Source organism: Zeugodacus cucurbitae, chromosome 6 (genome assembly GCF_028554725.1).
Source record: "Zeugodacus cucurbitae isolate PBARC_wt_2022May chromosome 6, idZeuCucr1.2, whole genome shotgun sequence".
NCBI lineage: Eukaryota > Metazoa > Arthropoda > Insecta > Diptera > Tephritidae > Zeugodacus > Zeugodacus cucurbitae.
Window position 1 is genome coordinate 27,793,170 of NC_071671.1, and position 24,177 is coordinate 27,817,346.

The 24,177-nt window shown below is 27.9% G+C and overlaps 1 protein-coding gene across 21 annotated transcripts in view; it reads left to right on the forward strand.

Annotated features, from left to right (window-relative positions):
• LOC105215944 (patronin) overlaps positions 1-22,901 on the forward strand; it is a 33,900-nt gene extending 10,999 nt beyond the window's left edge. For 4 of the 21 annotated variants that reach the window (XM_054234791.1, XM_054234790.1, XM_011190142.3 and 1 more), the window contains 16 exons: positions 980-1,129; positions 1,212-1,344; positions 1,521-1,756; positions 1,826-1,965; positions 2,062-2,172; positions 2,351-2,497; positions 4,887-6,143; positions 6,219-6,809; positions 7,173-7,409; positions 7,822-8,014; positions 9,216-9,293; positions 12,128-12,199; positions 12,879-12,977; positions 15,675-15,863; positions 19,847-20,129; positions 20,217-22,901. In XM_054234791.1, the coding sequence (XP_054090766.1) occupies positions 980-1,129; positions 1,212-1,344; positions 1,521-1,756; positions 1,826-1,965; positions 2,062-2,172; positions 2,351-2,497; positions 4,887-6,143; positions 6,219-6,809; positions 7,173-7,409; positions 7,822-8,014; positions 9,216-9,293; positions 12,128-12,199; positions 12,879-12,977; positions 15,675-15,863; positions 19,847-20,129; positions 20,217-20,361 (4,061 nt within the window). In that variant the 3' untranslated portion in view covers positions 20,362-22,901. The remainder of the gene's footprint in view (positions 1-979; positions 1,130-1,211; positions 1,345-1,520; positions 1,757-1,825; positions 1,966-2,061; positions 2,173-2,350; positions 2,498-4,886; positions 6,144-6,218; positions 6,810-7,172; positions 7,410-7,821; positions 8,015-9,215; positions 9,294-12,127; positions 12,200-12,878; positions 12,978-15,674; positions 15,864-19,846; positions 20,130-20,216) is intronic. The other 17 variants (XM_054234804.1, XM_011190154.3, XM_054234793.1 and 14 more) reach the window with 16 other exon arrangements.
• Positions 22,902-24,177: the final 1,276 nt, after the last annotated feature.

Below are 24,177 nucleotides of genomic sequence, written 5' to 3' on the forward strand. Positions count from 1 at the left end.
AAAGTAAATAATCGCGGAAAAGTTAATCACCTTTAAGATTGCACATGCACCTCGAAAAAGTAAATTTTTTAATTTACTTTTCAGAGAGTGTGATAAAAACTCGAAACGAAGCAAGCAGCGTTTTTTACGATGTTGCAAAAACACTTACTCTCTTGTTTATCGCGTCTTTTTAGTAAATAAACTCTCCTACTTGATCCACTGGTTTAAAAATGAAAACGATGCAAATCAGGTGTCAGACTTTTTGAATTGTCGTACAAAAATGGTCTGAAAATATATTGCAAAAGAAAAAAAAACAAAAGAATATTCAAGATTTTTTCTCTTCATAGTAAATACATATATATGTATGTAAATGTAAATATGTTTTTCATGTAAACCCATATGTTTTATTGAAGCAAATAAATGAATGAGTTTAAAAATGCATTTAATTTTATAATATACTGATAATTTATGTATATATTTGGAAAAGTAAATTATTCGAAAAAGTAAATTACCCAAAATACCAATCGATTTACTTTTCGAGAGTATACTGTATGTTAGATCTAATTAAATAATTCAAATTTCTCAATTTAAAGCCACTAAAATTATAGTGAATTTCAAAAAAGTATTGTCTACCGCTTTCTTAGTACAATATGTGTACTTGTAAGTGAGCATTTTATGTAGAAAATATTGAACAATTCCATTTTTATGCCTCATATCACATTTACCGTTACTTGCACATGTTTTTTGAAATATTTTGTATCCACCGTTATTTGCACTTTTATATTAAATTGTATAATGCATGCTTTTCAACTGTATTTTCTTACTGTAAAACGCAAAGTTACTTTTTTGCTTAGTTTTTATTGCATGTTTCACGTATTTTGTAGTTGCGCACTAATATATTTTTATTTTTTAGTTTTGAAAAGTCATAAATTGTCATACATAAAAAATATAAACAACTTAAGCATCCTTTTCATTTTCGCATCCTTCCTACACATTTCAGGACGTCGCTCACGTCGAAATTCATCCAGCGAAGACTCACAATTGACAATTGAGAATTTCGGTGGCTCTCAAGATCAATTGAATGCGGTCGGACGTTTTGAGCGTGAGCGTGAACGTGAACGCGAACGCAAGCACTCCAATGTCAGTGTGGGTGAGTGTGCAGAAGAATTAAAAAAATATTTAATTGACAATTTTTAATTACTAAATTCACTAATTAATTATATCTTATATAGTGGAACCCGCTGTCGCTGTACGCTCCTCCATTGCCGATGCACGCGGCACGCTGCAACTTGGCTACGACACGGATTCGGGTTCAGAGAAGCAGGATCGTGAGACCGAGAAATATTTAATGAAGCGACATGCAAGGTATTCTCAGCGCTCCAGATGGTCTTAAAATATTTTTTTAATTTAAAAAATAAAAAAAAAATAATAAAAACTTAAAGAAAATATGAAAAAATATTTTAAGAGTTTTTTTTATTTATTTTTATAAATTTTTTTTTTAATTTTTTTGATTTCATTTTTTTTAACTCTCCTCCCTCCAGCACCGATAATGTCAACGTGAATGCCTCCAATACTCAACTGAACAGCATTGTCAGCACAGTTAGTAGTCCGATGCCTTCCACACGTCGTCAGCACCCTATTGAAAAAGACAATCTGGATAAACAGTATGCCGAACGCAAAGATAGCAGCACGAATGATTATGAGCAAACTTTGACACGGCGCTCAACACAAAGTTCGGGCTCAAGCAAAGTGGAGGCTTGGAATAATAGTAAAATTGGTGTGTGACTTCTAAATTTACCAGCAGATGACAAATTAATAATTATATTTTACCATTTTTTACTGTTAGATCCCTATGACGATGATCTGCGCACGTTGGAGAATGCCTCCAAGTTGTCCAATATACGCATGAAACTCGAAGAGAAACGTTTACGCATCGAACAGGATAAGCGTCGCATTGAAATGGCGTTGTTGCGTCATCAGGAAAAGGTACCGTTAGCAGTTTTTGCATTATATTTTACAATAATCTCTTACTAACCGTTAATCACCTAACTCCACATATCTACTTACGCATTAAATTTAAAGCTTGCACGCGAGGATTTGGATGCCTCGTCGGAGGTGTTGAAATGGGAGACATTGAGTAACGATTCAAATCGTACGCCAGATCTTGATCCGCTCGACTTGGATAAGTATCAGGTAGCGCTTGTCTTTACTATAATTTTAGCTGAATTAAAATCTTGTATCTCAATATATTTAATTATTTGTGTATTGTTTAAACGCTAACTAACCAACCAAACCGAACCCTTAAATGTATTAACACCACTCTCTCTCTCTCTTTGTCGTCGTTGTTGTTGTTTTTATGTCTCTAATACAGCAAAGTCTGGCTATTATGAATATGAATTTACAGGATATACAACAGGATATACAAAAGCTAACAGTCCAACAAAATCAAATACAAGCACAACAATTGCAAGCGCAACAACTGATGCACGCACAGCATATGGCCAACATGTTGAATCAGGTAGTCTGAGAAAAAAATACGAAAAAAATATTAGTAAGGGTAAGATGCGCAAATTTGGTTCGGATATCGCCAGTCAGTAGGCAGATCATGTGTCATAATTTTTTGGAAGTATGCTTTTAAGCTATGTATATTCGAACAAATTGAAGTACCGTTATGCGGTGTACCAACTTTTTAGGTTCTACTAATTCACTTTATGGGTCTCTATAATCAGAAATATTATTAAGAGATCCTGAAAATGATATTTTAAAGCGTCGAAATTTCATAAAATTTGAAGTTTGGTTTTTATTATTTCTGAATTTCTATTACTTCTGAAATATTTCTATTCTATTTCATTCGAAAATCAGTTTTGACGATACTTTTTTTATGCTTTTGCCTTCTATTATTCTATATCATTCGAAAATCAGTTTTGACGCTACTTTTCTTTAATGCTTTTGAACGAATCTGTTCTTCAAATACGTGTGGCATGCTTTTAGGCACATTACGACGTCACAAAGTGTGACAATAAAAAAAATTTTCGGCCCTATTCCCGTTGTCGTTGTCGTTTTAATAGTCGTTTCTAAGTCGTCGTCGTTCTTATCGTCGTTTCGTTCCTAAATTGGTATTCTTGAAGTATATCGTAACGCCTAAGAACAGTTATCGAAATTTGTCTACATATTTTATATAGTATACTTTAAGGAGCTCTTTTCCCATATAAAAATTTCTTTCTTATGTAACGAGACACATTTTTAAAGCAGTCCTTAATGGATTTTACGCTATTCTCTATAGACTCTAAACAACGTTATCACTGTAATTATTGTACTTACGTACAACATTGTTAGTCTTCCAACTTTGTTTGATTTTTTAAAAGAAGTAGTGGTGACATCTACGTCTCCAAACTTTCTTCTAAAATATGTTATACTTCCATCGTCTTATGCTCCTTGCTTCTGGCTAATCCGACTACTCTACCGAACACAGCCAAAGGAGACATGGGTATCTGTTTATTAACTCCTCGTCTTGTTGGAGTTCTATTTTTTTCTTCGTTTTGAATTTTAAGACCTTTCATATCTTAAATATACTCTTAGATATAAAAATGCAATTTTATTAATGCCAACAATTTCCGACGCGAGATGGCGGTGGAATGGATTTAGGTTTTTTTTAGAAAAAAAAAATATCCCTCCCAAAAAATCGAAATTTAAAGGATTTATCCCTTTTCTAAAGTCCTTGGCATATGCAGGATATTTTTCCATTTCAGAAATTAAATTTTCAAACTGTTTCCGATTTGGAATTTTCATCTTCACTTTAAATATTCCTTCAAACAACCGCGTCGTTTCTATGTCGCTCACAATTATAGCAACGACAAAAAACGACTGTTTCTATGTCGTCTCTATAGTCGTTTCAAATTGGGGAATCTCAATTTATTTTCGATAAATGTCGTTAACGCCAACATGAATGCCAAATAGGCGTTCTTAAGTCGTTTTAAAACGATAACGACAACGGGAATAGGGGCGAATGTCGCTACAAATGCTAATTCTTCATTTCAGTTACTTATTGCATACTTTTAGGCGTCGAAACTTTTATAAATTATTTTTTATTCTTTTTGCTTACAATTTTTTTTGAGTGTTAGCTTAAGCTTTACGCTCATTAACGAGCTTAAACTTCAAAATGTGTGTTGAACTAATTTTTTCATGATTTTTTTAAGGGAAAAATATTTTTAAAGATTTTTTAAAGATTTTTTTTTTAATTTCAAGAAAAAAATAATTTTTAAATTTTAAGAAAAAATATTTCTTTTAAGATCTTTTAAGGTTTTTTTCCAATTTATTAAAAATTAATAATATTTTCACCGCCAAAACTAAAATAATACCAAAACAAGCATGATCGCCATTTTATTAATTGTTTATTTGCAATTATTATACCTAAAGCTTTTAATTATAAATAAATTGCAAATTAATTTCATAACCTACAATTTATTGTTTAAAAACCGTTTTTAGTTTTTAAACCTTTTTTTTTGGTGTGGAAAGCAGCAACCACTACGATTAATGTCTCAACGCCTAAAACCTAAATGTGCGCACTTACAACAATAATTGTTTTTGTTTTTATTTTTTATTATTATTTTTTATTTGTTTTTAATTTAATTTTTCTTGTTTTAAATTATTATTTATTAATTAATTGTTTTTTAGTGTTTTAAATTAATTCTATTTTTTTAATTATTATTTTCTTAAATTTTTTTATTGTTTTCTATATTTTAATATTTTTTTTCTTTCTCTTTTAATTATTGTTTTCAATATTTTTATTATTATTTTTAATTATTTATTTTTAATTTTTATTTATTCTTTTTGTTTTTGTTTCATATACTTCTAACTGTAAACGAAAAACTAATATTAACATCTACACACCTCTCATCCCGCCGCAGCCTCCATACGGTTCACAACAACATCTCAGCGATAATTTCAATCAAATGCAAATGCAACAACAACAACAACAGCACAATTTCGGTTCAACACCACATCTAGCACATTCCTCATACCAACCGCATGCCAATCTCTACAATTCACGGCCGCCCAGTCGTGATCCCTACCAACAACAACAACAACAACCACAACCACCACTACCACAAATGCCATCAATGCCAATGCAATATATTAATGAACATGGTCAATATGTGTCGCAGCAGCAGCCACTACCAATGATGCAACAACAACAACAACAACAACCACATTATATGCAACCACAAAAGTTATATAATGATAATATGGTTCCTTACAACAACCACGTATATGGTGGACCACAACCACAATATGCACCACCTCACCTCAATCAGACGCCACCACAATATATGAATCGCGCCAGCATGTATGATGATTATGGGCGTGATCCGAGCTCACCACAACCGAATCCCATGTATCCGCATGAGATGTCGCCACAACCGACGCAACCGCAGCGACGCACATGGAATCAATCGGTGTATGAGCAACAGCAACAGCAGCAGCAACAACAACAGCAACAGTATCAGCAATCACAAGCACCTTTGGTGGATGTGAATGCTTGGCAACAGCAGAAGCAACGCGCATGCCTGCCCGGCATGGATGGCAATTACACATGGAAGAAATCCAATCAAATGGCCGGCAATGGTGGACGTGAAGGTTTTGTGTTGCATCAAAATGATGGCGGTGGTGAGTATCAGCATCTCTTCCGCTCCTCACCGCAGCACCTACAGCAACACAACAACGATGGCATCGGCGGTGGTGGCGGTGGCCTGCAGCGTCAACATTCAATCAGTAATATGCCAATGACAACGAAACAAGCGCCCACAACAGCGGCGACGTCTTCCTCAAATTCTTCGGGTGGCCAACAGATGTGCGATGATATGATGGCGCCACAGAGTATTTGCTTTATTGGCGATGAGGATGATGTGGAGGAGTTGGAACGCAATATAATTGAGTCGATGCAGCATACGCGCATCGCTGACTATGCACACCAACAGCAGCAGTATCAAATGCAACAGCAACAACAACAACAACAGCAGCAACACTATCAACAGCACGGCAGCGACGGCAGCTACGACGGTGGCAATGAGTTGTTGCCGCAAAAGTTACACATAACCAGCGGTAATCTCACCTATCGCATACCGTCGCCGTCCAGACCCGCTGTCAACGCCAACAGTTTTCAGGTACTGCTTGCAATTAATAAATCATTAACATTTTTAGTAATAATAACTATCTCCTCTCACATTTACACACTCAAGCAGGATCCACGTGATGCGAAAACCGAGAAGGGCTTTTACATCTCATTCGACGATAATCAACCGAAGCGTCCGAAACCTCCCTTGCGCGCGAAACGTTCGCCGAAGAAAGAGCGCAGCATGGACAGCACTGATCATCAGTTGCCCGGCAGCAAAATGGAACCGCTCAATCGTGCGCACAGCATCAGCGAAGACAACAATCCGACCTTCAATGGCGGCTCGTTGTTGCATGGTGCACGTCAATACGCCGGTGGCATCGGCAATATGGATATGCTTAAGAATGGTGTTGGTGGTGGTGGCGGTGTCAAAATGAGCGATATTAATACGGCTACATATAATAAGTACACGGATGCGCCTATACAACTACGCCATGATGACCTCAAAAGCCAAAAAGCGCCAGTCGCCCAGCCACGTTCGCCCGTACATCATCAATTCAATGTGTCTGCGACGGCTGCGGCACTCTCGTCCTCACCGCCAATAACGCGTAGTCAGCAAAGTACACTTACTGCCGCCGCCGCCGCCGGTGGTGGTGGTGGTAGCAATAGTCAGACGAAGGCGTTGGTCATTGGCACCGATGTCAGCAATTTGGATCGGGTGAGTGTTGTTGTCGGCTTATAGAGAAATATTTGAGTCGTCTGACAGTTGAAAAATATTCTACTATATTGGCTTTATTGTTGTTGTAGTGCCATAAAATATTCTCAACATACTTGGAGAATCACTAAGAAGCTCTTTTAAGCAACCGTTAACTTTTCAGTTGTCATTTCCTCAAGTATTAGAAGTAATAATATCCATTTCTTTAAATTATTTTCCCAAATTTACAAACTTTTTAAGTAACCCTCGTATTTACTATCTAAAACTCAAACCTCAACGTGGTTTTTCCCCTCATGGAAATTCCATGTGCCATCATTAATTTTAACGTTTTATAATTAAAAATTCCACATTCCCCCTCACACCCAGGAATCTATCGATGAAATGGAGCGTCGCAAAGAGAAAATCATGTTACAGTCACTGCAGCGTCGCCAACAGCAAGAGGAGGCGAAGGCGCGTAAAGAAATCGAAGCGACACGCAAGCGTGAAATGGAGCGTGAAAAGGAAGAGGAGAAGGCGCGCAAGAAAGAAGAACAAATGGCGCGACGAGCGGCAATTTTAGAGCAACATCGATTGAAGAAAGCCATCGAAGAGGCCGAACGTGAGGTAAGCGTTGGTGGAAGTGCAAGAAATTGTTTTAGAAAAAAAATATTAATTGTTAATTTTTATATTATTTCGCAGTTTTTTTTTAATTTTCATATTTTTTGTAGAAAATATTAATATTTTTATTATTATGTCATTTTAATTTATTATTAATTTTTTTAATAATTAGTTTAATATTTTTATTGTTTAATTAATTAATTTTATATAATTTTCAGTTTTCAAAAGCTTTCTATTTTTTTTACTTTTTACTAAGTTTTATTTTTTTTTTTAGTTTTTTTTATTTTAAAATTTTCTTATAACATTTTATTTGTTAATTTTTTTCATAAATTTTATAATGTATTTTATTTTATTGTAATTTTTTTCAAATTTCTTCTCACATTTTTAAATGAAATTTTCTCTTTCCATATTTCTTTAGGGTAAAACCCTGGATCGTGCCGAATTAACAATGAAACAGTCAACACAAAATTCCACAACGCCACGTCTGCGTCAAACGCGTCCCACACGGCCACGCCCCAAGACCATACATGTCGACGATGGTTCCGTGGACTTGAGTGAGGCATCGAGTATTTCTAGTCGTAGTAAAAAAGGTTCTAGTACCAATCTAACAGGTAAGCAAACCCACATGTGATAAAAACAAGAAAATTTTTTTGGAAAAAAGAAGTACTGAGTTCCTTTTCTTAGCGAGTTTAAAGTTTTCTTCTTTACTTGTACATTTTTGCTTGCTCCGTTTTGTAAATGTATTTCTATTGCTCGATACAATTTCAAAACTATTTGCAACTTACATGCCTTACATTCTACTTTCTTCGTGTATATAAATGTTGTATTTTATGAAAAAAAAAATTAAATAACACACAAAAGCTGCTTTACAGTTATGATTTATGCGTGCACACCAACACATACACACAAGTCACAAAAACTATCTTTTTATAGCACAATTTGCAAAAATACTGCAAGTGTGAGGTTAGAATTGATTTGAAAAATATCAGCAGTGAGTACTTAATCGAAAATTTATTATGTTAAAATTAATTATGTATATGTTAAATTTAAAATATTTTTTTTTTTAACCCTTTTGGTGGTTTGTAAAAGTTTTTATCAAAAAATTTGTATTTTCTTTTTTGCACTTTTTTATATAAAAAATATATTTCCAAGTTTTTTAGAACTTGGAAGCCTTCTATATAATTTTTCTATATTTTTTCTACAATATTATAATTATAAAAAATTATTTTTTTAACTGAAAATGTTTTAATTACAATTTTTAATTGCAAAAAAATATGTTTTTAATCATAAAAATAATTTTGTTTTTCTATTAAAAATATTTTTATAATTTTTTTTAATTATTTTTTTTTTTTATTTTTTGTAAATTGTTTATAATTATAAAAATGTGTTTTTTAATGACAAAAATAATAATTATTTTTTTTTATTAAAAAAAACCTTTTAATATTTTGTAAATTTTATAAAATCAAAAATAATTTTTTTGACTGCTGTGTTGTTGTTGTTTGAATTAGTTTTTAATACTGCAGCGTGATTTATGCTTATTTTTCTTTAAAAAAATCTTTGTGTTGTGTTTTAAAAGTGTTTTTTCTTATTTTTTACGCTTTGAATTACAAAAACAAAAAACATAATGCAAGGCATGCAAGCAATCAATGTCAATCGGTGTTTTTTTTATTTTTCGCTTAAGCCAGTAAATTTTTGTTGTATTTTTTACTTATGTTTATTTAATGTTCATAATTTATTTGTTGTTTTTTTTTTCGTTGTGTGTTAATTACGCCACTTGGCTGCTACATATTTATTCGCTGCAAATCGCTGTAGCCTACGGTACGTTGAGCAATTCCAACACGCTGAGAAGAGATTTTTATAGAGGCTCACACGATTCTCTAACTGTCAAAGGTAAATAATCTACTAAAATACTCAAATTACACTACTATTTTTTTATATAAAAAAGAGAGTTAGAAAAGTGAAATTATTAATTTAGAAAGTTGAAAATAGTGACTACAAGAAAAAACAAAAATATTAAACAAATAATAATAATTTAAATAAATTAAAATAATAATAAAAAAAAAATTAAAAAATTAAAAAAAAGATATTTATTTAAAATTATAGAAAAAGATTAATTTTAAAAAGTTGAAAAATAATGAATATACATTTAAAAAAAATTAATTGAAAAAAATTATTTCGAAAAGGTAAAAAAAGTTGATTTGAAAAAGTTTTAAAAAGTTCTAAAAAATTAAAAATCTACAATCTGAAACATATCGAAATAGTCTAATCTGAAAGGTATTGAAAAATCGAAAAATTCAAAATGAAACATAAACATAAAAAAATATTTTAGCAACTAAAGCAAAATATTGATCCAATCATAATTCATATATTTAACACAGTTATTCATAAATTACATGTTAAATTCATTTATGCATGTCAAAAATGAACATGGAGCCATAACGCCTAAAAGTGCGCTTCATCTCTTCGTTCGCCTTTACATAAATGTTTAAATACTATATCAGCATTACAACAACATGCTTGCATTAAAACTTAATTTCAATGTTATAAACATTTCAAACTAAATAATTCACCTCATACAAATTGCCAACAGCTTTTTAACTCGCTCCGAAGACAATTCATAACATATTTTTTTTAAACTTTATTTAAACATTACAAAGCAGTTGTATATTTAATTACATTATTTTTATTCAAGCGACATTTAAGCACTTTATAATAATCGCTTTATTTTGCATTTGAAATTTAATTTTGCAGTTTATATAGCAGTTTGGAATGCATAAGCAATTTTTAGAAAGTTTCTTATTTAAATTCTTGTTGTGTTGCTGTTTAAGACATTAATTTTGTTGTTTTATGCATAATTTTTGTTGTTAAAAAGATGAATTTAAGTGATATTAAAATGATGCGCCTAAAAGTATATTAAAACAAATTCCCGCCTGAATGTAGTGCAAGCAGACTGTAGTGTTAAACCTTTGAATGACATTTTTGACGATATAATAGCAGTGACAGAAGAGCAAAATTAATGCGCCTTAAGAAATGCTAATGCGCATTGAAATTTTATAGAGTTAAAGCAAATCAACGCCGCTAATGCAAATTAGCGCTGCCGTCTGTCTAGGTTATAAGATCGTATATTGATCGTAGCTATATTAGAAATTGAAAATACATTTTTACCAAAGAAAGAACTTTCATTCGAAAAATTTTTATTTTAATTAATCTCATTTACTCATTCGAGGATATGTATGTAATTTTTCTTTATAATTTTTGCGTTTCAATATATTTGTGAGGAAAATTTAAAACCTACTATAGAGTTTAATAAGTTAGTTTGCATTTTTACCAATTTGGCTTAATCTGCTTTTAGGCGTATTGTCCCTAAATAATTTTTATAACTTAAAATTATAAAAAAAAGTTCTTACAAATTCAATTAATGCTTTTACAAAAAATTAAATGAAAATTAAATAAATATTATAAAAAATAACATAATGCAAATAAAAAAGAAACATATTTTCATAACTGGAAAATAAATAAATTAATCAAATATCACTGTTTTTAAATAATATTTTTTTAATCAAAAAATTAATTATTAACGCGTTAAATTAAAACTAAATACATTATTAAATAACAGAAATTTTCAACATAAAAGTGAAAAATCTAATCAAATTTTTTTTTCATTAATTTTTTTATAAAAATAATAAATACAATGGGCAATGAATTAAACAAATAAATTAAATACTAATAAAAAATAAAATACTAAAATAATAAAAATTTTTAACATATATGTAAAAAATATAAAAATATTTTTTTTATTGAACATTTTTATAAACATTTTAATAATTTTTTATAAAACTTAAATATAAAACTAAATAATTTTTTGATGTAATAAATTTAACGCGTTAAATTAAAACCAAATACATTATTAAATAACAGAAATTTTCAACATAAAAGTAAAAAGTCTAATCAAATTTTTTTTTCATTAATTTTTTTATAAAAATAATAAATACAATGGGCAATGAATTAAACAAATAAATTAAATACTAATAAAAAATAAAATACTAAAAAAATAAAAAATTTTAACATATATGTAAAAAATATAAAAATATTTTTTTTATTGAACATTTTTATAAAATTTTAAAAATTTTTTATAAAACTTAAAATAAAACTAAATAATTTTTTGATGTAATAAATTTATATTTTTTAACATTTATAAAGTGGTTTTTAAATTTAATTTAAATAATAATAATAATAAAAGAATAAATAAAATAATAAAAAATAAAAATAAATAAATAAAAAAAATATATAATAATTAAATATCAAAAAATGATAACTTATTAAATTGATAATTAACTAAAAACTAACACTAATTTAAAAAATTAAAGAAACATTATTAAAATTTAAATATACTATAAATGTTTAATTATGATATAAATGTTTCTTAAGTTTTTTTTTTTTTGATTCTAGAAGATTAAAAAAATATATATTTTTTTATTTAAATAATTTTTCTCTAAAAAAACTAGTAAATAATATTATAATATATCATATATTTTTTTGTTTGCATAACATAAAATTCAACTATATATTTCTTAGCATGCCAGTGTTACAAAAATATTATTTTATTATATAAGGCATATACATATATTACAATAGCATTTCATAGCACTTCCAACCTTATATCATCTACATATGTATTGCTAAACTACATCAATCTATAATTATATGTACATTTTTTTAAACAGAATCACCTGATGAATACCCAAGCACAAGTTCAACACCGATTGGGCGCAGGGGATCATATAAAGCATCAAGAGGTTGGTGATGGGTATTAATTTAAGCAACTAAAAACACATTATGCAACTTACAGTTATTTAGCACTATTTACCAAACTACAGACAGATATATGTATATAAACATAAGTACATATTTATACCGTTATATATAAAAGTAAAGGTACAATTATATGACACTTTATACACACATACATACAAACATGCGCTCAAATGCATGTAACCCACGGTGCGTTTAGACTCTCACCAGGTGCAGAAGTACAGCTCCCAACTCTGCTTTGTGTTGGCAAAGTGTATATAAATATATATCTATTGCATTTATACCATATATATATATAGATATTAAGTTTTATAAATATCTTTTAGCAACCCTAGTTATTTTATATATACAATACACATACTATACAGTTGAGGGGAAAATGAGTGGTGTTGGCATTTGGAACGGCACGCAAAGTGGTCCGTTATTCCTTACGTTTATTTTACTACTATCATATGGTTTTTTATTACATACTTAACCTTACTATTCTAAGGGAATACTATATTTTTCGATTTTTCGTTTCGTTTTTTTTTCAACTACTTCAAATACCGCATATTACTACAAAAACTAAAAACAAAAAAAAATTAAAAACAAAATCAAATTTTTTAATTAATTAATGTGTAACAAACCAAAACAAACACGCCTATATTATGGGCCTTTTTCCAGAACCAACCGTCGATCGAGGCCGTTCACGTATATCTGTAGCTAAAGGAAGTAGCCTTAATTTCCGTGGTCGCAAGTCGAATTCGCTAATGAATCTGTGTGGTAAGAACCGAAGACCAATTACAAAACAAACAAAAAAAAAGTATTTTATGAACAAAAAAATATATAGAATTTGGCTAAAAGCAAGCAATATTAATCTGCGTAGCCTTGTGAAAAAAATATGTACAACAACAAAAAAATTGCTTACTCTGGTGGTTGATGGTTTGGTTTTTGTTTTGGTTTTGGTTTTGGTTACTTATTATGTTTTGAAAACTTGTTGTTACTCCCAAGGTATTTTATACGCGTCATAATCGTATTTAAACAATATATACATACACACTTAATTACTTACTTCTATCCATTTGTGTTGGCTTTAATATTTAATTTTACTTTAACGAATTGTACTTGTGTTGAACTTTTAGAATTTGTGATACTTTACATAAATACATTCTAAAACCAGTATTGTATAGTTTTCGAAAATCAATTTTGCGTTTATTGCGTATTTTTTTCGGTAGGTTTGTTGTGCGCATTTACTGCGCATGCGCAGCTTCATTTCAGTGTTTTTGTGTGAATTCTCATACATTTTTGTGGTTGTTTCTTATGCCCTTATTATATTGTATGCTAAAGCATATTTGTTCATATTAAAAAACTGAAAATTTAGTTCTTGAATTTCATTTCGTGCTGTCACACTTAATTTCGAAAATACTTATTATTATTTTTTGAAAATATTTAATTATAAAAATAAATATAGTTCAAAAGTATTGAAAACTATTAAAAATTTTCAAAAAAAATTTAAAAATTGTTAAAAAAATTCAAGAATGAAAAAAATACTCAAAAAATTTCAAAAACGAAATTTCAAAAAATTTCAGAAAAATTTCGAAAGTTACAAAAAAAATTCAAAAATCATTTCAATAGTATAAAATCCAAATTTCCACAATTTAAAAAAATTACCTAAAAATATTCCTACAGAGAAGAAAAGTTAACTGAATAATTCTTTTATTTTTTTTTTTTTAAATCTTGTTTAAAGAATCTTTTTAAAGAAAATTTTAAAAATCGGTTCAATAGTATAAAAACATAGTTTCCACAAATTAAAAAATGTACATAAAAGTATTCCTACAGGGAAAAATTATTAATTGAACTTTTTTCTTTAATGAAAAAGATATCTATAATCGTCAAGAAAAAATATACATTTTTTTCAATTATTTGTCCGGTAAACAATTTTAATGCCAGTCTTATTCATATCTACAATAAATTCATACCCAATATACACTCAAGTTGTAAAAAAAAAAATGTATCACATGTCATATAGAATCTTATGTATAGTACAAAATTAAGCTCCAATGTGGTAATAACCACGCCCATTTTTTTCTAACAAAACTACAGTCATACAAGTACAGTTAATTTTGGTTTGGTTATGCATTTTGTGATTGTTTTATTTGCAAAAATTTAGCGCAAAAATTGCTGTTTTCAAGATTATACGCATGTTTATAGCATACTTTTGGGATGATTGTATTAAAATTTAAGAAATAGTTATTTAAAAGTATGAAACGCTTTGAATATATGAAGAGAACTTAAAATAACAGAAATTTCCGAAAAATGTTGCCTACCGTTAGGCTGTTAAAGTGAAAATACAAATTCGTTGCATACTTTTAGGCGATACAAGTGATTTATTTCAGACTTTTCTTGCTCTAAAATTAATAAAATTAATTTTTTACGTTTTGCGTGTAAAAAATTACAAAATATTTCAAAAATGTTTTCGAAAAAAAAAATTTAAGTTTTTCTACGATATTTTTTTTGGTGTGGAAAATTTAACAATAATAATGGTTGTTTGTATAGTTTGTTGGTGTGCGAATCGTGCTCATAAAGAGTCTGAAAATATTTATATATAACAAAATATAAATATATTTAAATTTAAATAATAATTATATTTTAACCGAATTCTCACATAAATTTTAAGTACTCATTACATTTCTTACAAATATTATTTACCAAACCACTTACATATGTACAAATACATGCTCGTCTACTTTACAAACACATAATCCCATTTGTCCATACAAACACGCATACATATATACATAATATATATACTCGTATATAAATATATGTAAAAGTTAACAGTTTTCCAAAATATTTGCGAAAAACTTAACAAAAAACTTACGTGCATACTTCTAAACTTACATACTTAAATTGAGTTAACCAAACTTCGAATTTTCGAAGTTCAATATTAATACAAACATACCAACAAAAACGCTAATTACTTATTAATGCATTCACTTAATATAATTTTAATTTTACTAAAAAAAAAGTATGAAAAAAAAATTTATTCAAAAACGCTCAAAACTAAACTTAACCTCAAAAACACTATTTTTCATTATATTTGGCAAATGTTAAATTATGCACATGCGTTGTTGTTTTTTTATCTTTTTTCTCCAAACTAACATCATACAAAATACGGTCAAACTTAACGTGCTCGCCCAACCGCTCGCTGTTCGCTGTCATAACCGCATTGAAAAACCAAAAACAAAAAAATCTAAAATTTTCAAACACAAAACTACTCTACTCAAATAAAAAAATAAAAAAAAACTAATCATGCGTACTCGTGTGTGAATGTTGCTGTGTAAACGCCTGACTGCCCGCCTCGTCTAACCGCCTGCCTTGCCTGCCTGTATCTCTGCCGCCATTCTGTGTCGTTTCTCATGTTGTGTGGTTGTTGTAATAATGTTGTTTGAAAACGAAATGAAACGCACTTTGGCCTAGATACAGATTCGGGGTTGGGTCGTGCCACACCGCCACGTCGTGCGCCTTCGCCGGGCATGGCTTCAGGTAGGCATATGCCGTCGCCATCGGGACCGGGCTCACTGCCACCAGGTTTGATATCGAAACGTCGTGGCTTCGATGATGGATCGGGCCTGCTCTCAGCCAATCTAGGCTCTATGGAATATTCGGGTTTGTATTTTTTTGTTTGTTTGTTTGCTACGATTAACTAATCAATACAAAAACAAAATACATACATACACTCTAATGCTGCATACAATATGTTTTTGTTTTTTTGAACAACACTCACTCACGCACACTCACACACATAGATACACATGCACCAGCGCATATTATGCATTTTTATTAAAAAAAAAATAATAATCTTATTATTGTACAGATACACCGTTCTCTCATATAGTACATACATACATATTTGTACAAATATGAGTTTACATCCGCAAAAAAAAAATATGTTTTCCTTTTAATTTTTTTATTGTTAAAAAATTTCATCTATTATATTTTTTTATTATATTTTTTTTTTGTTTTATATTTTAATTTATATTTTTTAAATCATATTTTTTATTTTATTTTATATTTTTTTATTTAATATATGTATATATTTTTTTCTTACTATAAACACATTAAGGAGGGTGTTTTTTTATAAATGTCCGATTTTGTAGTATTTCTTTTGTCAATTCGAAAATAATCGTTACATTCAAATATTCAATTTTTTTTTATATTTTTCCAAATTCCAAAAAATAAGAAATTAATTTGGTTTTTTAATTGAAAATAAGGGAGATTTAAAAAATTGTTTCAATAAAATTGTAATTTTAAAGTCTATAAATACGCCCATTGTCTCATCCAAAGGATATTTATTTAAAAAAATTTCAAATATTTAATTTTTAAAAATTTTAGTTTTTAAAAATTTTAATTTTTCAAAAGATTAATTTTTCTTATATATTTATTTAATGATGTCTAATCCAACGGATATTTATTTAAAAAACTTAGCTTTCAAAAATCTTATTTTTCAAAATTTTGATTTTTCAAAATTTTAGTTTTTCAAAATTTTAATTTTTCAAAAGATTAATTTTTCTTATTATTTAAGAAAATATTTTTTAAAAATTTAATTTTTTTTAATAAAAACAACGCCATAAATGAAATACATTTCTTATAAAAATACATCGCGAATGTGAAATTCTGCTGTATTTTTTATACCTGTTTTTTATTAAGACAATAGGGTGAGGCATTATGCATATACAGACTACAAAAAATTAAAAAAAAAAATTCTTGAAAAAATGTTGAAAATTGGGGAAATAAAATTTTACATTTTTTTATTTAATTATCATTACAAAACAATCAACAATTATTTTTAATTATTTATTCGAAAGCAATAGTTTTTAGATTTTATTTCTCATAGCTACCGTTTTTTTTTTTGTAATTTCTGTTTCACACGAAATAGACACACCCTAATATATATGAACAATATACATATTATAAGTACATGCATACTTAAGTCTAACCATTTCTGTGACTTCAGCTTCATTATCTTACAAAATCTCGCCTATAATAATCACAATAAACAAAATTCTAAATACACAAATAGCGTGGATAAACATTAAGTGATAATTTTAAGACAAAAAAAATGGGCGTGGTTATTTCATTGTGAATATTATCAAAATAATTTAAGTATATATTTAAAGAAATTACAACACATTCTTAAAAGAAAGCAGTACTGGGGCTGCTCTTATTTGTTTAGTTTTATTTTTAATAATTGTTTTTTTTTCGATTAAAATAACTTTACGCTGTTCGACTTTATTATTTATTCATAAATTTTAACTTCAGCCAAGTTCTCAAATATTGGTATGCATTAGGGTTGTCCTTTTTGCATGTATTATACCCTTAAGTTGATTATTTTTTGATTGAAGGATATGTTATAGAAATTTGTGCGCATCATTTGCTATTTTCGGTAATATTTAACCTTTCATAACTAGTTGTATTATGTAATAGGGATGTCTTTTTTTGCATGGATTAATTGTTTTTATGAATTTCATTCTTCTGCCTTTCTAGTTGAATAGTTGAATTCCGCTAAATCGTTGAATCGTAATTAATTCAATTATTTTGGGCAAGTTTAAAATAAAATATAGAGTACAACTTTATTCACTAGGTGCTTCAAACTCTGTATAGAGTATTTATATTATAATCGCTTGTCTTTCGTAATGCTAGAATTGGCTAGCTATCAGCAAGTTTCATCGATAAATTAGAACATTAGTAGTTTTAAAAGTAATTGGCTTATATTTTTCCCAAGGCTTCATATAAAATATGAGTAAATACATACATACATATACATAAATTTTATAACCAACATTTTTTATAAAAACAAAAATCCAAAATATACTCCAATAGGTTGTTATAAATTTAGTCAAATTATAAAAAAGAAAAAAAGAAAGAAAACGTCTTGAAAATTTTTGGTCAAAATTGCCTTATAAAGGTCTAATTTCAAAAGAACAAAAAAATATAAATTGAAAATGAAAAAAATATTTTTTAAAAATCTAATTTGTTGCAACTTTTGAATTTTTTTTATTTTATTTAATTTTAGTTATAGAATATCATTTAGCACAAAAAATTAAGTTTCAAATTGTTTGCATATAATTTCTGCAGACATTTACTTTTGTTTTATAGCTTAAAAAATTGTTTTTTTTTTTTTAATTTTTTTAAAATAAATTTTACGCGGTTTGTGGAAATTTGCTATTATAATGAATATTTAATTGAAGAATATTGGTTTTGTCACAAACGTTTATTTTATTTTTTTTTTATTTACATACATTAAATTATTGTTAAAATAAATTATTTTTGCCAAATAATTAACTTTCAAATTGTTTTTATACAATTTCTAGTCTTTTAGTCTTATAGTTTAAAAAAATTTTAATAAATATAATTTTTAAATGAATTTTGCTCAAATTGTGGAAATGTGTTATTATATTGAAAAAATTATTTGCAAAGTATCTTTTTTATCAAAATCTTTTGGTTAATTTTTTATTTTAATTTTATATTTTCATTAAATTTTTGTTAAAAACTATTATTTTTGACAAAAAATTAAGTTTAAATTTTTTTTTATTATTTCTAGAGACTATTGTTTTATAGTATAAAAAATTTTATTTAAGTTTTTTTTTTTTTTCAAAATCAATTTTACTGAAATTGTGGAAATTTGTTATTAAATTGAAAATTTAATTTAAAAGTATTGTTTAGTCAAAAACTTTCAGTTTAAAATTTTTTAACAATTTTTAAGTTTGCTTATATAATGTTAATTTTGCTATTTTATTTGATAAATCTTGTTTAAAATTTTTTTTATTAAATCCTGCTAAATGTGTTGTTAAAAAATATTAAAATAATATTATTACCTGTGCAAAATTTTAGGTTTACATTTATTTCTATAATTTTTAGCCTTATTTGGCCTTTAGTTTTCGTTATCAAAATTTATTTATATTTCTAATAAATATTCTAAAGTATCAGTTATGGTCCAAATATGAATCGTTGTTGTAACCTTAAAGTTTTAGTTAAAAAATATTTTTATTATTTATTATTCTTATTTTTCCAAAATTTAAAATTTTTAAAAAATTTTAGCAAAATATATTATTACATAATATTATTCAAAATATGAAATTAAATTTATTTAAATTTTTCATTAAAAAATATTTATATTTATATTATTATTAATTTATGAAATTAATTATTATATTATATTTTTCGTTAAAAAAAAAAATATTTTAATATTATTATTTTCTAAAAATTTAAATTTGTTAAATAACTTTTATCAATTTTTAATATGAGATAGCATTAATAAATATTTCCCCTAAACAAATACCCTAGTTGAATTCTAAATATTTCGTAAATTTAGACAAATATTATACACATAAGTTATTAAAGTTGATAATGTTCAAACTTAAATATTTTTATTTATTTCGTATTACCTTTAAATGCAGTTTACCGTTGCTACACTTGTACCGTACCTACATACCTAATTAATATTTACCGTTTATACACATACTTAGCATATGGGTAGTCGGTCGTAAACATTAAGTCTTTGTCACATAAAAATTTTATTTATTTTTCAATACTAAATATTAAATTTTCACTCTCTCTTCTTCTTTTTTCACCACCCGCCAAACGTACAGGTCCGAAACTCTATAAACAACCGGCCGCCAAATCGAATCGTGGCATCATATTGAATGCCGTCGAATATTGCGTTTTCCCCGGTGCGGTGAACCGTGAGGCCAAACAAAAAGTACTCGAGAAGATCGCACGCTCCGAGGCGAAACATTTTCTAGTGCTCTTCCGCGATGCCGGCTGTCAATTTCGTGCATTGTACAGCTATGTACCCGAATTGGATCAAGTGACCAAATTGTATGGTACAGGACCTAGTCAAGTGGATGAAGTCATGTTTGACAAATTCTTTAAGTGAGTGCATGCATGCTTATATATATATATTTATATATATATATAACTGTTTATATATTAATTTTTGCTTTTTTTCTCTTCTTACAGATACAACTCAGGCGGCAAATGTTTTTCACAAGTCCATACAAAACATCTAACGGTCACCATCGATGCATTTACAATACACAACTCACTGTGGCAGGGCAAGAAGGTGCATTTGCCCAGTAAAAAGGATATGGCGTTAGTTATATAAGGTGTCCCAAAGTGTTGTTATGGCGCGCGCAAAACGGCCGTTCTACTACCACTACTACAAACGCATATGGCAACGCTTTTCGCTGTGTGTGTGTGTATGCGCTCGCTGGATGGAATGTTGCAGCTGCGAACGAAGAGAGAGCGAACTCAAAGAACAACCAAGGCATGCATGCAAATTGTCATCATCGTCGTCTGAGATACATACACACATACATATATATGTAGTTGTAAATTGTTGGTTCGAAAGTTATATATTTACATATATGCATAAACATTTGCATAACTACTTATATATATATATATATAATATATATATGAAAGATCATTTATTGATTGATAAGTAAAATAACAAAAAAGAGACACAAAATTTATTATAAATGCGTGTGAACAAGCAGAAGAGTTGAACAAAAAAAAAGAAACGGTAAATAACTAACATTTACTAACTGCAAAACTTAAAAAGTAAAAAGAAGGCACGTGCAGCGTAGTAAAGTGAGTGAAAAGTAAGCAAGAGATAGAGAGAGCGAGAGGGTAAAAGTAAAAGAGCGAGCTTAGCGTAAACAGAAATGTGTTGTTATTGTTGCGTGGCTTGACAGTCAAGCTGTCGTGGAAAAAGAAGCAGTAAGCTTAAGCCGTTCACACATACACACACCTAGGATATACATATATACATACACATCTATGTATATATAAGCATATATCCATATACACATGCATACAGAAATTAAAGAAATAAATAAATATATATATATACAGTAATTAATTCTCTTTTATAAGCTTGCTAGTATAAAACACCTGTTGAACTTATTTAAAAATAAACACTATGTAATAACCTACATATACATACATACATACATACATATATACTTAAATACTTGTGTATTGTATGTAGCTGTAACTGTAACTGGCGCTTGTCAAAGTCAATATACTTCTTTTGCGCTTTGGAGCGAAAAGTGGAACAACAACAACAAGAAACACTCACTCACACACACACATACACATACTCACTCGTCTATATGTACTAAATACTAGTTATTTTACAATATAATTAAAAAAAACAACAACAACAGCAATCGCAACAGCAGCAAAACGAAAAATAAGCTATAAAAACAAATAAGTACGAAAACTAATAGTATTCACTGTAAACTTAACATTTGAGTGAACTCAGATTTTATTTTAACCCCACTTTTTTAATTAATTAATTAATTTTAATTAATATTGTTTTATTTTAAACTTTTTTTATCAAAACCGAAAACAAAAACAAAAAACAAATATATATATATATATATATAGAATGGATTTTTTTAAATCGCTATTTTCATAGAAATAATTTTGTAGCAATATTGAATGTGTAACAACTACATACATACATGAAAAAATTTAATATACACATATGCAAAGTGTTTTGTATGTCTGTTAGTGTAAAGCATAACGAATAAAAAATATGAATACGTACATACATAAATACATATATACTTACAAGCAAAAATTGTTGTTGGTTTTAGTGTGTAGATGTCGGCAGAAATTTAAAAAAAAAAATGTTTCCAGATTTTAAATGCTTGGATACGAAAGACAGTCGCAAAATTTTTAAAATTCAGCGTTAAGTATGTAATTTGATATTTTTGTTTGTTTATTGAACGCAATTTGTCTGAATTTTCGGCTTTTTAAATGTACTTTTCCAATTTTATTGCATACTTTTAGGCGCATAAACTTGTTTTAAACATTGTCGTGTATTTTACAGAATTTCAGTGCATAATTTTAGGCGCTTAAAAAATTCTAAATACAGACAAAATATTTTTATCATTAATTTGTATGAAAAAAAATAGAAGTATTATATTTGCAAGTAATTTTGAAAATAAAAATTATAAATTATTAGTTTTCCAAAATAATCTTTTCTTGAAAAAAAATTAAAAATTTAATTATAATTAAAAAATTAAATTTTTTTATTAATTTTTATTACAAAAAGTGAAACAATTACTATTTTTTCATTTCTTTTAACAAAAGTAATAAAGATTAAATTATAGTTGTTTTTAAAAAACAGTTATTTTTTTAAATTTTAATTAATAAAAAATATTCAAAATTTATTAATTCATAAAAAAAATTAAAATATTTTTTATTACACAAAGTAAAATACATATGTTTTTTTTGGGAAAAAAATTTTCAATTGATGTATTAGATACTTTAAAAAAACGAAGACAAATTAAAAATCACAAAGACATATGCCAGCAATTTTTAGCAAAAAATTATAAAAAATTCAGTCAAAATACATAGGTGTATGTATATGTGTGTATAAATAAAAATTAATCTCAAATTCTTTAAAAGAACTTTGGTCACAGGCAAAGGCACTTGATTCTGCCCAATTCTCATATGTTTATATGTACAAAAATTTACATCAAACTGTCGCTTCTACCTCTAGCTACAGTTATTTGTTGCGCAGCTTCTTAATAATGCAAATAATTATATAATTTGTGAGGCACATAAAGCAATTTTTCAAGTATTCCAAGCGCCGCTCTAGTGTTAATAGTGCAATGGTATTTTTTTTTTTTTTTAATAAAGAAATCTTTATTTTTTATTTAGCGCTGAGACTTTTGAGCGCGCACTCACTTCAAAGCTAAACAAACAACAACATAAATAAATGACAAACGCAAATTTTATAAATTTTTAACACAGTGTTCTTTGAGCAAGCTTTAGAGCTTTTACACATTATTTTTTTAACCAAAAACAATTTTTCTTTATAAAAAATTACTCAAATTCTTATGCTCATTTTATCATTAAACCTTTTTTTGTACTGTCACTTACTATAATCTATATACATACATATATTTAAACATTATTTTAAGTTATATAAAACGAACAAAGTAAATCTAAAAACAAATAATATACTTCTGTGAGCAGAAAATAACAATATAAGCGCGGTAAATGAAGGTGGTGAAACGCATGATTGTGTATTTTTATTTCCAAAAAATAAAATATACATATAAATAAATTATAACAAATTTAAATAATTTTGTTTATTTATTTAAAGTTTTTGTTTTTTAAGTGAAAGGCAGTTAGAAAAAATGCACAGAAGTTTGAACAAAACAAAACGGTGCGGAGATTTTACTATATATATGACATTTTCTTTCCAAAAAGCTTTATTTTCAGAGAAAACAGGAGCAAAGACAACGTCCTAGAAGAACCTGCTATTGTATCCTATAAATGTCTTTGTTTCATTAGGCAAAGGCGACTACAACTTTGGATGTACTAAATTCAAACACTGGAAAGCGAAAACTTTTCAATTGACAACAAAAATAAACTTTGTTTCTTAAAAATAAATAATTTGTATTTGTATTTATACTTCGTTTAAGTTGCCAGCAACATGTTAAAAGTTGCGTGGGAAAATATTACATGCTTTATTATTTTTTTATTAAGCAGAAGCGTCCACAACTCTAGCTTTTAAAAACCCATCTTTGGAAAACGCAAACTTCATCATTAATAACGAAAATAAATTTAATTTCTAAAAAAATTATGAATTTGTTCTTAAAATTTCGTTTAAGTCTCCAGCAACATGTTGAAAGTTGTTTAGAAAATGTAGCTCGTCAACAAGTTGCGTACGAAAATTATGCATGTTTTATTATTTTTTTATTAAGCAAAGGCGCCCACAACTCTATAGCTTCTAAAAACCCATATTAGGAAAGTCAAAACTTTATATAAAACAACAAAAAAACTTAGTGTTTAAAAAATTTATGAAATTGTAGTAACAGCTGCGTTTAAGTTGCCAGCAACATGCTGAAAGCTAATTGGAAAAATGTAGCTGGTCAACAAGTGCGTGTGAAAATGT